The sequence below is a fragment of the Pteropus alecto genome, unplaced genomic scaffold, assembly GCF_000325575.1.
Source record: "Pteropus alecto unplaced genomic scaffold, ASM32557v1 scaffold182, whole genome shotgun sequence".
NCBI classification, from domain to species: Eukaryota; Metazoa; Chordata; class Mammalia; order Chiroptera; family Pteropodidae; genus Pteropus; species Pteropus alecto.
The window spans coordinates 282,209-298,504 of record NW_006433946.1 but is presented as its reverse complement, the minus strand read 5'-3'; the positions used below and the strand labels follow the sequence as shown (position 1 = coordinate 298,504).

At 34.5% G+C, this 16,296-nt stretch overlaps 1 protein-coding gene across 1 annotated transcript in view; it reads right to left on the bottom strand.

The window, feature by feature from the left end:
* Positions 1-16,296, bottom strand: part of CPS1 (carbamoyl-phosphate synthase 1) — a 116,704-nt gene that overhangs the window by 26,132 nt on the left and 74,276 nt on the right. The window contains exons 22-28 of the mRNA XM_006908487.1: positions 13,041-13,182; positions 11,652-11,717; positions 11,134-11,197; positions 9,253-9,434; positions 2,930-3,124; positions 2,443-2,510; positions 694-769 (exon numbers count right to left, since the gene is read on the bottom strand). Coding sequence (XP_006908549.1) covers positions 694-769; positions 2,443-2,510; positions 2,930-3,124; positions 9,253-9,434; positions 11,134-11,197; positions 11,652-11,717; positions 13,041-13,182 — 793 coding nt within the window. The remainder of the gene's footprint in view (positions 1-693; positions 770-2,442; positions 2,511-2,929; positions 3,125-9,252; positions 9,435-11,133; positions 11,198-11,651; positions 11,718-13,040; positions 13,183-16,296) is intronic.

The window sequence follows — 16,296 nt, the reverse complement described above, 5'->3', positions numbered from 1 at the left end:
TATATATATAATTTTATTTTTTTAACCACAACTAGCTTTTGAAAGCTTTTAAAAGGGAAACATTATTTTCTTCATCTACAGTACAAGATTTGCAGATCAATAACTCCACTGGGTGAATCTTAAATGGATCACACTGAGGTAATGTCAAAGGAGAAAGTAAAAGCTGGAGCAGTGGAAGAAGGTGGTTGAATCACCACAAAATTATAAACATTTGTATTAACTGACAAATGGAATGTACCAAAATGAAAAAAAAAAAAATCAATTAGTGAGCAAGGGAATTTACTATTAAAGTTTCAAGGTTGACTAAAGCAAGGTCTCTCCAGATGTGAGAATTAAAAGTCAAGGAAGTCTCCACTCGTTCTTGATGAGCATGCTTGGGAGCCCTCGAGGCTGGCAATCGCAGGGATAACTTGACCAGTATCTCACTCATGATCAGACAGGTTGTTTATCCAACCTGTCTCCTGGAGTCTAAAGTCATATAAATCTCTGTTGTGATCAAATATGCACTGACCCTAAGGATCTAAATACAACTAAATGCATTTGAGTTTTCTCAGGCCCACATGTAGGAGACTAGTGTGTAGAAGAAAAAAAGAAAAACCATCCTAACAACATCCTGTGAAAAGAAAATCAGCATATTAAATAGGTAGCAATTAACAGAAACGTTAATGTCACCGGAAGAAAATGGAGCACTACCTGAGAGACTCTAGTGGCTTCCTCTAGGAATTTTTTCATCTCATCCTCAGAGAATACCACATTCATGGCAGACCCACTGGGAAAGGAGGGGAAAAAAACAGGTCAGTTTCTTTACCACTTCAGAAGTAAAGTGCCCTAGACTGGATTCCTTCTCAGAACAGTTCCAGGCTACCTCGAGTTCTAGTCTGGGCTAAGTAAGAAGTCGCCTTCATTAAAATTGAGACTTTATTCCATTTAGTCAACAGGACAATCGAGCGAAGTAATGTGTTACCCAAGTTGAGTATAAGGAAGGGGGTGAGCCCTGTGATAATGCCCAAAGAAAACCACGGTAGCTCTACAGATGGCACGTCCCCAAGGTTTGTCCTTTCTGATTTTCTGTTTTCACTCTCTACTGGTTGTAGGTAATTTTAAACTTTTATAAGATTCATCCCAGGCTATATTTTCTCTAACTCTGTTTCTTCAGAGTTCATTACCAAAGTCTGATCTTAACTCATGGGTTTCTGATAAAAGCAGTCATTCTACTCCTTCAACCAGGTTACAAAAGAATCAATTTTTTAGTAACATTTGCAAATATAATGTACAGTATCTGACCGAAACATAATCAATGGTATCCTTCTTTCTCAATACTTGAGAAAGAATGCTATCTGAAATCAATTTACTCTGAATTTTGACATTTTCAAAGTAGAATAAAAGGGCTGAGGAATAAGAAGAAAAGGAAAATGAGAAAAAAATATTATTTTCTACTTTCTTTTTAAAATAGTATTTTCTTTCACCTTTTCTACTCTATTGCAAATTTCTATATAACAAGCTTTCAATTTCTTCACCTATTTAAGACAGTGAGGCTAAGGCTATAACATTGATAATTCAGAATATAGGAAACTAGAACAAAGATATAAATAAAGATGAGAAAGGAAGCACAATAGTTAAAGCTCCTTTTTGAGATCCTCCCTTAAACATGTGTGTTTTTTAAATTAACTTAATACCTCAAAGAAGTAGTATTATTAGACTGTGGTTTATACAAAATGTCATTTAAATAAAAAGGAAAGTTTTCCACCTCATTCGAAATATTTCATTATTTTAACGGATCCCATCTCAAATTCCATTTACACTTTCAAATTGTGTACAGCAAATTGTGTTTCTCTTATTATCTCCTGTTCAGGGAAGTAGTTCCTTACATGTGGTAACATCTAAAGAGAGTAAGTGATAATTCACAACTTCTTTGATGATAGAACTTAGTTTCAAGGTTTAATATAAAAGATCCTTACTGTCCATGTCCCTCACCATTATAATTCATCTATTAAAATATGTGATCTCCAAAACTCAAAAATTCAAAGCAGAAGCACCATCATAAGTTGCTGACAACAGTCAAAGATAAGCTGTCATTTCTGGGTATTAGAAAACAGATGCTGGTGAGAGATATTCCAAATATGTTTTGTTTTGGTTTTGATTTTTCTTTTTTTTAATTGTCCTCTCCTCTAATGTAAAATTATCCACCCTCAGTTTGGCAAGGAGATGCCCTAAGCCATGATTCTAAGATGTAGGACTGTAGTGTCTTCCTATTGCCATTCCATGAAGGAAAATCATGAAGCTGAAGAGCTGTGCATAGGTCCACAATCTGGCTGTGTTGGTCTGGGGATTGTTGATGCATTTACAAATTACTACACATCAAAGCCTAGTGCTAATAGCATACAGCATGCAGTTCTGTATCTCCTAATTTTTAAATCGTTGTTTTGGAAAACAATATATTACCTCAAAACATAAGAAGGTCTCAACAAGCAGGGGTAGTCCACAGACTTTGCAAATTCCAATGCCTCATTCTAATTAATAGAAACAACAATAAAAATGGATGAGTAGTTTAAAATATTCAATAAAAATGCAGAACCCTATCGTTAGAACAAGTGGTCACCCAACTCTTTTTGTTCTTTCTCTCAAAAGACACCATTAAAATGTAAATTGGACATCGAAATATATAAAATTCCGAGCTTATAATTCTAAATATCAAATCTAGTTCTAAATAGTTTGAACTTCTTTTCATTGTCTGAATCTTAATGAGAATATTCCTATCAATTTATAACCAACATTTAACTGCAATCATGGAAATACAGCAACTTTAAAGCAAATTCACTAAGCACAGTGTATTTTATCTGCCCTACAGTTAACACCTGCAGTAGTTAACATTCAGGTTATGACTCTTCAAAAGAGAACATTCAAAACAGATACATGTTTCTCTCCTTACCAAAGTGTTAACAGCTTTCCAGGGTGCCTGAGCCACCTTCAGCTCATCCAAGATGGCTGAGAAGATGGAGCGATCCTCAGCCCTGTCAATCTGCAGAGGGTTTGTGCCCATGATCTTGACACCATTCTTGTACAGAGGGACTGCCAGGTTGTTCGGAATCTGGCCTCCCACTGATATGATGCAGCCACTACATGCCTGGAAAAGACATCCGCAATATCAGCTATTGGGTACCTTCATCATAAATGAACAATTGTGCTATTAGTAGCTCCATTTCCTTACTGAAAATGTTTAACATGACTGATATTTTCATTTCTCCCATTAATGGATAATATTAAGTCATACCACAAAGAGATAAATGGATTTGGTTCTGACTTTCCAGAAACTCACGTACTAAAATCTATGTAAGATCCCATAGAACTACATGTGAATGTGACATCTGCATGTGTGACAATTAGAAAAAGAAAATCAAACCAATAAATATTTTCATCATATACTCTACCCTATAATCAATTCTTGGACTACGGTTGTAATTTCCTAAGTGGATACAGATCTGTCCTTCTAACACTCACCTCTCCTGTTTCCCTCACCCCAATACTTCACATTCAGATTAATCATCCTACAAAACTTCTGCACCAAGTTGCTCCCACACTCAGAGTTCTCCAAAGGCTGACATTGCCTAAAAGGTAGAGTGTAAACTCATTACCATCAGGGCAATTAAGACTGGCCAATCTTATCTATCATCACTTCACCCAGCCCCAGCCAGAGGGCTTTAATGTCCCCAGCTATGTGTATTCCCACCAGCAAGCTTTCTGCACCATTCACCTTCCCCGTCAGTTTCCTTTCTCCTTTTCTCCTCTCCTTTATCTAACCTCTAACCATCCTTAATAAAGTCCAGTCTAAATCCTACCTCCCATTTTAACATCCTCTCTCCTTTACCTGCACTTGTCTATGGACACAAGAACTGATTTTAGCTCCTATTTCTTTACCATTTGCTTTACAAGCAGTCCCTGAATCTTCAAACTTAGTGTCCTATTAGCAGTAAAATGTCAAGACTTAAAAAAAAACCCACAATATCTCAAAATTTCTCAAGACTGGTTTTCTAGTGGTGAGGGTGAGCCGATGTGGAATGTTGGGAACTGGTCTTGGCATCAGAAGTCCCTTCCCATCTCATCAGAAGCCCCTTCCCTTCTCATCAGAGGACCTTTCCCTTCTCGGTTCCCTCTGTGAGACTCCCTCTGAGGCTCAGGCTGCTAGTCTGTGAAATTAGGATAATTCCTGCCTACTTTACAAGGTCACTATGAAAATTAAATAAGATAATAAACATTAAAGGTCTTATACGGTGTATAAATAAGATATTATTATTAATATTAGAAAATATAACATCTAATAGGCTGATTTGGGCATAATTTGTATTTGCCCTAATGACCTACTAATGAATGTTACAATTCCCAAAGTAATAGATAATGTGCCAAATGTATTTTTTTATTATTTTAAATCATTCTGAAATATTGCTAAAAGAGATGAAGTTAGTTTCTCTCTGATGAGAGAAATTTTAGAAATGCATAAGCAAATACCTGCCATTGCATGCTTAAATGCATTGTAAACAGTATCAAAAATAATAATCCACAGTTCTGCATATTTATGTTTGCTTAAGCTACTTTTATCATTTTTATCATTTTACTGTTTTTCAAAACCTTTAAGAAGAATTATTCTCTTTATATTTATATTTACTTATTTTTAATTAGTGATGTTAATATTTTAGAGCCTTCAAAATGAATTTCTTAATTAAATGTATACAAAAAGTCTCTTACATGAAAAACTTCAAAATAATTTCTAAAATTAAGGGAGAAGTAGCAACCTATGAGTAAAATTTGGAGTCAGTTGGACTAAATAGGAGCTTAAAGTTGAATAAAAAGGACTTAATTATTAAATATACCAATATTTTTCAAAATAGCCTTATGAAATTTATTTTTATTTTTCAAGAAATTAACAACTTCAAAACAATAATAGCATAAACTGCTACTATATACTAATGATATATTGACATGCCCTAGACTAATCTGTTTGAGCTCTGAGGCAGTTATTACTCTCCCCATTTTACAGCTAAAGAAACAAGCTTGGTGAAGGTGAAAAGACTTGCTCATAGTTCTTTCTAACAAATACAGAGCCAGTACTTGAACTCAGTTCTACATATTGTAGAGTAGCTATTCTTAACTAATATACCAAATCTTTGAATCATGAGCTATTTGTCTGGCTGGTTTAATAGGTAGTTAATGTTAGAGGATACAGTAAGAGGTATTTCTAAAACGTTCTTTTTGAAAAGTGGTAGTTAGAAAAACTTTCACTGCAAAACCCTGTTCTCATCAATGACCTCCAGAAATAAAGATCATTACTGGGAAGACAAATCACCCCCACAGGAATGGTTTAGAATAATGGTGTGATGGTGTAGGATAAGTTTTGCTCATACAGCAAAAGGAATTCAGCAGAAGGACAAAATTAATATAGGACAGTTTTGTGGAAGAATTCTACCTTAAAATGACCCCAACTCCAAGCACAGAACTTGTAGAGACTTAAGGACTTGTGGAGACTTGTATCTTAGACAAGTAAATTATCATCATCATAATCATTCAACACCTAAATGGTTTCAAGTAATTTACTGAATTAAAATATTCTAAAATTCAGATATTGTTCCATAAATATCTAAAATCTTTAGCCTAAACTAATTCCACTGAACTCTCAAAGTTCCATTGATCTTACCCAGATTTATTTGTACTTTTTTTCTTTTCATCCTTCTTAGTTTTCCTACTTTTTAAAACCTGGTATCACTAGGCTAACACAATAACTCACAAGAATATTTCTGAAACAATGTACAAGCTTCGATCATACCAGAAATTAAGGAATTAAAAAAAATTCTTCAAATTTATTTGAGAACATCTTAATTATTTTAGACACTAATCACTTTACTCAATCCTTATTTTTATGGACAAATTAAATTCTGCATTATAGACTGAATGCAATATGAGAAAAATTGTCTTACTAACAGAAATAGCATTTACTTCATAAAAAAGTGGCCCTGATTTTTGCAATTTCATGTATTATCTCCAATTTTATAAACTTCGCTGTTTATACACATCGGTGAGAATGATCATGCTTTGCATCTTAGTAATTCACATTTTAGTAAAACATATTTCACATTTTAGATAGAATCTTAGGATTATATTTAATTACAATTAAACCAATGCTAGGAATGAACCCCAATTCTGGTTGAGTTATGCATTCCCTAATGGGCTCTGCTTATTACTTACTAACTCAAGTACTGTTACAGAAGATACCATTGTCTATGTAGACATATACAATTAGGTGTTAAAAAGAGGATAATAAAGTCATTAATCAGAGTACTTTTTATGAGATATGATCCAGTAAATTATTCATTGGAAAAGCAAGAAAAATTTAAGCAGGACTCAAACTAGACAGGGACATCATAAGGTATTAAATGTGTTGCCTGGTATTTTTAGATCCAATCTGTTTTTTAATGAACAAGTACAACAAAAATTGAAAAATGGGTCCTCAATGGGGCTTGAATATAGGAGAAAATCGGTGTTGCTTGTTTATATAACTTTTCAAACCATGAGTCTCCAAAGAAAGAAAGGGGAAATGTGAAGTTAAGACAGGATCTGCATGATTTTTATTCATCATTGTAGCCTGTCAAGATTATTGCATAATGCATCCCCAGCAAACAGATCAAATAATAGATCTAAGAGAAGTACAGTGTTGCAACCTCTGTAAACAAGGTAATAATTTTAAACTCATATACCTCAAAAATAATTTGAGAACACATTTTCTCTTATAAGGAGCATCTTAAGCAAAATCGTGAACTAGGCAAAATATCTTCTCTCAAATCCTTGTACATGGCAGACACCAACTTTTCACCTCCTTGACTCTTCCCGATAGTCACACCTTCCCCTCAAATCAAAATGGAAATTTTTTCTCAGGGAACGGAACCCATGAACATAATCACAGGAATAAATGCCGACTTTAAAGGGTTGCTTTTCACAAAGGATATTTTAAAATTCTGCAGCCAAAGGAATATATTGTTATAACAGTTCCTATTTTAAAAAATAAGAAGTGAGAAGGAGATATCAGCACTCCTAGCATCCCCTCTCACGCAACCTCTAATCAAGACGTCCCTTCAAAGCAACCACCTTGAATCACAGGGCATGTTACCTTTTTGACTTCCCTTTCACGTTTTCTTTAGAGGTGTTTCCTTGATGCCATGGAAAGAGCTTTGGTCCTGAACTAGACCAAGAGACCTGGACCAGGAGACCCATCATACTTTCTATCAACCCAGGTAGCTGTGTGTCCTTGGGAAATCATATTGCCCTTCTAACTGACTCAAATGTGTGCTTTTGACTAAGTTTAGGCGTCCTCCAATTTTCTGCAAATTTACTACTAAATGCGTCAGTGCCTTCACCATCACTAAGGGCAACCAGGGCCAAATCAGGGCAGTCTACTGAAGGTTGAGGCACATCCATTATGAGAGACACTGGAGCCTGTGGAGCCTGCTATGAGATGGTACACAACAACCTCATGAAAGGAAACATACACACATATACTTACATGTGTTTATGATTTGTGTATATGACAAATAACATTGCCTGTAGGATAGTCTAAAGAATACATCAATGGAATTTTGTTCTTATGTTTTCCAACATAACATTGAAAATTGCCTTATAATATATAGTAGCACTATACTTGCCAATTAGCTTCAAAGAAGGGCCAATTTATTACTTTCTATAATACTAGATTCAGTTATAGTAAAAGGAGCTCATTAATATACATGTGTAACAATATCCAAAGGCAGTTGTAGACATTTTTAATCTTTCCTTAAACCATTTCAGGGGAAATTATTAATTATGTGTAAAATGCCTGCTGCTATTGCCTGCAATGCTTATTAATATTCTTAAACAATTATGTAATTTGTCACATATTTATGTTATGAATTCTAGTTTTATTTTAATGCCTTGAAGGTAGAGACTTAGTTTTATAGCTCTCTATCCTGTTGGAAGTGGAATTTAAAAGGTGCTCAAGAAACACTTGTAGAATGTACTTATTTTGATCCCCATCTATGTATCTGAAATGAATATTAAGGAATCATTAGAAAAACCGTGTCTGAGAGAAAACTAAAAATTATGCATATTTTACCATTAGGTTAAATTTTGTTAAGTTAAAGGATTAGTAAGCCAGGCTTAAATAGACAACTATGATGATACATCCATCCTAAATTTGTCTGTTTTTCTTTATAATAATAAAATCGTTTTATAATTTATAATGTGATTTCAACCACAAATCTCATTTTACCTTCACAGTACGTGCATGTAGCATATTTTTAAACTCATATGATTCATTAACAACAAAAAAACACGAAGCATGGAGAATTTAAGTAACTTGCACGAGTCAATGAGTTCTCAAGTTACACCAAGAATTAAAGTGTTATGGCTTCAATTCAGCATTATTTTTCCTAAGCGACTGTATTTTACACATTGGGATTAGTTTCTGTGATAAGGAATTAATGAGAATGACATCAAAAGGCACAACTACTGAACATCACTTTGAAATTTTCCGGAAGTTATTTTTTTAATTGTAAGACGATTTAACTTGTTGTACAGTCGTACAGTACTCTATGATTACGTGAATCCACAGCGAAGATACACTCTGTAACACTGGACTGGAGGTGGAAGAACTATAAGAGACTGCTATAAAGGTATCAAAATCATTCAGAATGGACTCATCAATCTTAAATTGAAGACTAATGGCTTTGTATGATAGCACAAAGAATTAACTGGTCCTTTGTGAACAAATGACTTCTCTCCTCTGGGACCTGTTCATCATTAAACTCAACAGCACAAGAACTGGGGAAAGGCTGCCTACCGTACGTCTACATGACCAATTGAATCATTCTGGAAAATATTTATTGGAGTTGTTTTGTACTAGTTACTATGTGTCTGGCACATGTTACCAAGAAGAGGTTTTAGTACAGCTGGAATGCTTAGAAAGAAAAAGTGAATTTTATATGAAAAATAATCACTCTGTGCCAGTGCCTCAAGAATCTAAGGCTAGGGTGATTTTTTTTTTTTTTTTTTAGAGTTTCATTACAAAATTAGACAATAGAAGACACGAGCAGTTCTTTATCCTGAGGGGAAACACAGTACAAATCTATATACATGAATATACTTATAGAAAGTGTGCACTGCATATATATTTTTCTTCTTTTTCTTTTTTCTTTTCCTTTTTTCCTTTTTCTTTCTTTTTTTTTTTTTTTTTACCTCCTGTTGGTAGATGTCAAGGATTCTCTCCAAAGACAACTCTTCAAAGTACAGTTTGTCACACTCATCAAAGTCTGTGCTCACGGTCTCAGGGTTGCAATTCACTACCACTGTCTTCTTGCCAAGCTGACGCAGTGTGCGGATACTGGAGACAGCACACCAATCGAATTCCACACTGCTACCTGCAGAGACAATGAGATTAGGAAAAGAGGTAAGAGGAGAAGCATAAAGTTACAATACAAAGAGAAGCAAACTATTTTGCCAGTCAGTTCAAGCTAAGGAAGCTAATGCCCTTTCAATTCAATTTTTAAAACTCCAGAATATAAATTTCAGATCCATTATGAGCACTATATTCATAGCAGCAAAAACAGGGACTAAGTAAACAACGATATGTTAGCTTCTTTAATATGCTAAGTTCTTCGATAGCTAATATCCATATTTGAAGCATTCAGATTCTTAAAGTTAATGGGAGATCATTGTAATGATAAAAAACAGCCCTCATTTACTGAAGAGAAATTCAAAGTGGACATACTGACCTTAGTACACAAAAGTCGTTAAGTTAGTGATCAGAATACTTGGGTTCTTGTTTCAGTCCTTCCACTTACCCTACTGTCTGAAGGCTAAACCCACTGATCCCTGAAGTGCCTTATAGCTCTGACATATCTTGATTGATTGGAAAGTCCTGTCCTTTCCAAACATATTCTTTCAAGCTTGGCAAGGGGACTCCAGGCAGAGTGAGTGACCTTCTAAGAAGTAATTTGAAGTATAATAATGGCCTAACTGCCTCAAAATATCACCTCTACTGGGATGCCATAGAACTGAAAGTTCTCGGATTTGTACTTATCTTTTGCAGTAGGACTGTCTCCTGTTGTCAGAATGTTATCCAAAATTAGTAGCATGTTAATTCTCACTATCAACTGAGTATAGACTTAATTGCCATCTCTGCTAGTCTTTTCTAGGTCCTAAAGTAATAAAGAATTATTGCATATATTAAGTAAAATTTGAAGAGGAAGAAAGAAAGTTCTAGAAAAGAGAAGAGTAGGTCCTGGTACAGGTGTTCAGGCCAACTAGCCACTAAGAAACTAAGATGGTAAAGGTATAAACACTTTATCTTCCTTCAAGATTTGGCGAAAAACTGGTAAACTAGCACATCCTGAATGCGCTTAGTTAAAATAAAAGCTAAAATAAACTATGCTTAAAGTAACAAAGTAAGACTACATACATTTAGATCACGTATTTCATCACTTCCAATACCTTATAGAAACTAAATGTTAAATACAAGTATTAGGAAATATTGTCTATTTAAATATATACTTTGTAACTGTAATAACTTTTCATTATTAAATACCTGATTTTAAGTGACTAGGGGGATATGTAACAATTTCTGGTAAGAACGTTTTAATTAAATTATATAATATTCTATGCACCAATGAGAAAATCTCTTTGCATTTGATGTTGACAGAAGTCATAGGTCAGAGATTGGATCTATAAATGTAATTCTGGCTAATGTATAAAGTTCTTGAGCAAATATATATTTTTGTGAAATACTATGCTAAAAGAGAAAAAGTCAAAGAATATAATTCTTCAATGCCAGTGAGAGGCTCAAGTTTATTCATGAGGAAGAAAATGATAAACAGATGACATGATGAAATGAAAGGAGATAGAATTTGTAGTTGAGTCCCACTTCCACCACTTAATGGCTGGATAAGTTTGGCCTTCATCTCTAAACCTATTTCCTAGTTTGCAAAATATTTCTTATTTTGATATAAATAAACATAGACAGCATCTTTTTTTCATAGTTTTCAGAATAATGAAATTAACATGTGTGAAAAGTACTATGTAAACTGTAAAGTCCTATGTAAATGAAATTTATCACTTTACCAATGTGGTATGGACCGCAACCCAGCACCATTGTTCCATGCTCATCAAAATTGATATCATGTTCCTGAGGGAGGAAAAATAACATAAAAATCACTGTTATTCTTCCTTCTAAACTACGTGTCCTATTTTTGAGTGCACCTTTCTCATTCTGCCTCTTGTTGACCTGCATTCTCTATTAGCTTCTGGGAACCTCTAAATATAAAGTATTATAAAAACTCTACTAATCTGTAAAAAACCTAAGTTCAACATTTTTTAATTAAACAGTCATTAGAACACAGCATAATTGTATGGTTCATGTAACCATTGTCCTTATCTTTTCACTTATTTGATTTCATCACCTTATGGCAGTTCTTGAAAAATGAGTACAGAAAGACGTCATCACATCTGACTCACACGATGTCGTTTTTATTGCCAAAATCACTAGATAGATAACTAAAGACAAAAAATATATGTATTCCTCCATAGGAAGCATTTACAAAATTTAGAGCTTTCTCATATGGCAGTTGGGCAGTTCCTACCTGACCATTGTAGGTAATATAGAGGTAGTTGGTAACTGATGGGTACTCTGCAGCCAATGTATCAATCTGCAGGAGAAAATAAATAAATACATACATACATACATACATACATAAAAGGATTTTTAAAATTCTTTTCATTATAATTTTTTTTAAGAATGATTATACAGTTTTTTGGTGCTACATTCATATTTCCTTAGTGTCATCAAAATAAAGACCAAAATTAGGTATGCACACTCTAATTGCTTTCTAATTCTGCAAGTAAGAGGGGAGAAAAACAATGACACAATCTAGTTATCACTTGAGCAGTTAATGATGATATACATTCCACAGCATCATTGGATTGCTACAGTAGTACCTCTTGTGGACACAACAAAATGGTCCTATAGTCAACTGGTTACCAAGAAGACAGCCAGCTGTCGAAAGCAACTTCAAATAAAATCTAAACTCAGAGCAAAATGACCTATCTGTAAGGATGCCTTTGGTTTGCAAATTTTGCATAAGATTTAAGTTACCTATGGCAATAAGAAATTGGATGACACAAATTTCATGAAGCATGAGGGTGAGAGGAAGGAGACAAAATTTCATTGAACAGGAAAGGTAAATCAATTCAGTTCTCAAGGGCCAGGAGCTCAGCTTAGAGAGCAAGAATTTAGAGTCCGAAAGGGCAAGCTAGTGTAAAGCAGGTGAGAAGGAAGAATAATAATTGCTGAGTAGAAAATATTCAGCATCAAGCCTGAGACCTAAGGGTATGCATGTGTCCCCTGAGCACATGAGGAAAAGTCAATAATTTTAAAGGACAAAAACCAGCTGGAGGTACTTTAAGCCAAGCCATCTCTTCTACTAAAGGCCAAAACAAAAAAAATTTTTAAATCACAGTGGTACACTTATGAAAGTTCTTGTGTGATTGTCATGAATACTGGATGAGCTCATTATGTTCAATCCTATCACAATGAATACTAAATGAACCATAATGATGGGGCACTTAAAATAAAGCATTACCTTGTCGAAAGTTAGGGCCAAAAGAGATAACTACTCTTTTCAAGAGCATTGGCCACCATGCTAGGGTATTTTAAGTCCTTCTATTACACTAAGGATATCTTTCTACAGATATATTTGCACACAGTCAAAAAATAGGGGAGAGGTCATTTTGATTTTTTTTTTTCACATAGGCTGAGAAAATCAGATACTCACTCTTACCTTTACATCCCAGTGCCCCTGCACCCTTTCCTTTTTAAGCGTAAATGAAGACTGTGCTGAATAAAATTGGTGACATCAATTTAAAAAGTAGAGTCGCTTTTAAATTCCACTCCCCTTTTTATGGACAATGATAATGAGCTGGTGCCTACATTTCACCTGGAGAATGTCGAGAAGAAAGGGAAACTACTTTACCTGTTTAACCCAAGGGCGAATGTTTTTCTTTAACCTCAGCTCCCTTGTCTGGGCCTCAGTCAGCCTGAGGCATTTTGAAATCTGCTTGTCCGAGAACCCAATCTCCTTTGCCTTTTTCAGGATTTCTCCTGTAATGGACTCACTAGGATTTAATGAAAAAGAGAGATTCGAGTTTAAACCTAGCCTACTATTTGCAATGCTGACCTTCTCAAGCATGTGGATTACTACTTTCATACCCTAAGCACCCCCTTTTCTTCTTACATCCTGAAAAATGTCTTCTGCATTTACTGTCCTAATGAATTGCTTCTTTTAAAAATAATCAGTGACCTTCATCTTAATAAAGATGGAGGAGCCCTTTCTTAATTTTGATCTCCTTAACTTGTCAGCATATGACCTGACTGATGTTCCATTTTTTAAAGATATCTTCCTCTGGCTTCTGGTCAATTGTTTCTTGCCTTACTTTACTCACAACAACCATTTACTACTATTCTTTCCCAAAGCTCTATCCTCTGTTAAGTGCTTTAGTCTGGCTACCCTCTCTCCCTCTCTAAATTTAGCCACTGACATTGGATCAAGTATAAGTAGTCAATGATACTCAAATCTGTGGCCCCTTCCCTGGTGTCTAACCTGTGCTCCAGGTCTTTATGTAAATGAACTTTGAGAATCATCTTCACCTGGGCACCCCAACATTGCCTTAGATTGGGTATCCTCTCCAAAAATTTCCTCTATTCACTGATATCACATACTTATCTAATTTGAAAAGACAGTTTTGTGGTTTTGCGATTATTTTCCACTCAAGCCAAACATCACTTCATTTTCCACATGCTCATTTTCATAGTGTAGACTGTTTTCACGCGGTTTCCTTCACCTGTAATACCTTTGACGTATCTACCCAACTTTTCTCCAACTCCCAGCCACCCTTCTTAGGTCAATGAAAGCCAAGCCTCATCCATGAAGCTTTCTCAGTCTGCCCTCCCCAACACTGATCTTTCTAGGCTCTTAACTGACTCATGTTTGGAACCAGGGTCATAGGAGCATACTGCATAATATGTCATTATCACCTGGCAGTTCTAATGTTTCTTAACTTTTAGTCACCAACCAGACTTTTTTTCCTGCTAGAGTCAAGTTCCACAAGAGCAAAAAATATGTTTGGTTCATTTACCAGATTATTCCCAGAGTCTAACACACTGTCTGGCCCACAGACAGAATTCAATAAATATTTGTTAAATAAAATGAAGAAAATTATAATTCTATAGCTTTTTATTTTAAAGAAAAGATAAAGAAGCTATTGAAGTCAGCTTGTAACTAGAAATCAAAATGTACACAGAAATAACTTGTAAAGGTCCAATGCTCAGAAAAATCTACTGTAAAAACATCTTTAACCTAATAGCTATGAGCCAGCTATTTCAAGCAATAGTCAATGCAATCATATTCAATTATGACAGTTTGTTAGTCAATACTTGAAATTAAAATATAAGTGTTGTCAAAAGATCTACAATAAATAAAATATTTTTGCTGAAATTCTGCTATTAAATGTAGTTGAATAAAATCTATTGCATTTCATTCATTCTATTCTTCAATCTTCTTTATTGAATTAATTCATATTCTGAGTTTAGAGAAGAGAGAATCAAGATGGTATATTTAATAGCTATTTCTCTGGCTTTTTGATATCAATATTTGTTTGGACTTTTGCAGTTACAGCTCTTCATAGTCAGTACACTTTTCTACAGCACCTAAATTCCCTTCTGTCTCTCAAATCAATTTGTTATTTCTCCCAATGAATTTAATTTCCTCTTTTTCTATTCCTATTTCGATTTTTTAATCTTATCAAGTATTTAATAAGCATTCTCCTGAGTAACACATTTTCTTGTCAAATTCTTGAACACAATTTCATTATTAAATATTATTATTTATTTATTGTATATCCCAAACATTGTGCTACATGCTCTAGAACTATGCCATCCAATATGCTACCTACTAGCCACCTATGCCTATTTAAATTTAAATATCAATTAATTAAAAATTTTTAATTAAAAACTTAGATCCATAGCACACTAGGCACATTTCAAATACTCAATAGTCACATGTGTCCTGTGGCCACTGTACTGGACAGCGCAAATTAGAGAATATTTTATTACCACAGAAATTTCTACTACACAGCGCTGCTCAAGAATATACAAAACAGTAGTTGAGACAATGGAATGACAGAAAATGATTCAATACATTTTATGGAGAGGTAAGTTATGCGGTGCAATGTGAGGTCAGAGAAAAGAGATAACAATGTGAGTGGTAGTAGTTGAGAAATACTATGGCAGTAGAGTGATGAGAATAGAACCATAAAGAAAATTCAGCTTTATATAGATGAAGAAGTTGACAGATATACTACAGACAAAGGCATTTGCAATATTTTGAGGCAGCAATGGGCATGGCAGGTAATAGGACACATACTGAAGATTTGTAGTTGGAAAGAGTAGAAAATTATGAATGGTAAAGGTTGGGTTACATTTACTGTCATTCTTTCATTAGTGCTTTAACACAGTGAGCATATGCTGTGTGTCAGGTTCTGTGCTACCTATTTTAATGCCAAAGAGATAAACTATTAAATCTCTACATTCCAGGATGTCTCTGCACTGTGAATGGTGCTATGAAAGAAATGTGTACAAGAGGAGGCAGTGGCTCAGAGGACAGAAGTGTCCCCGCTTCTGCTGGGGAAGTCTGGCGAGGCTTTACTTAAGAAGTGAGTGCTGAAACACCCAAGTTTATGCTATTTACCTTTAGTTTTGCAAAAGAAAAAAAAAATTCTGAGGCAAAAGCAGAGGATTTGTTGTTGTCACTATTTATTTTAGAAATGGATATTTCCACTTTCCTTGCCAAGATTATGTTCCTAGATGAATTACTCATTTTTTTATGAGCAAATGTGAATTCAGCCTCCAAATGGAAGTGCTTGACAAATAAGCTGTTTTTCTAAATGAGAAATTGGTTGATGTTCTTTTTAAATAAATGTCTTTAATTGTGAGTTTTGTGGAAGATCTCAAATTATATCCATGTTTACCTGCATGGGGAAAGGCTACACATTTCTCTGTGATCTGCAGTTATATTAAAAACATAGGTATTATACTGTTGAATTGTATACCTGAAACTTATTGGATTTTGTTAACCAATATCACCATAATAAAAAATAAAGAAAGAAAACAAGAAAATAAATAAATAAACTTAAATCCTGGCTTGACCACTTTCTAAAAAACAAAAACAAAAA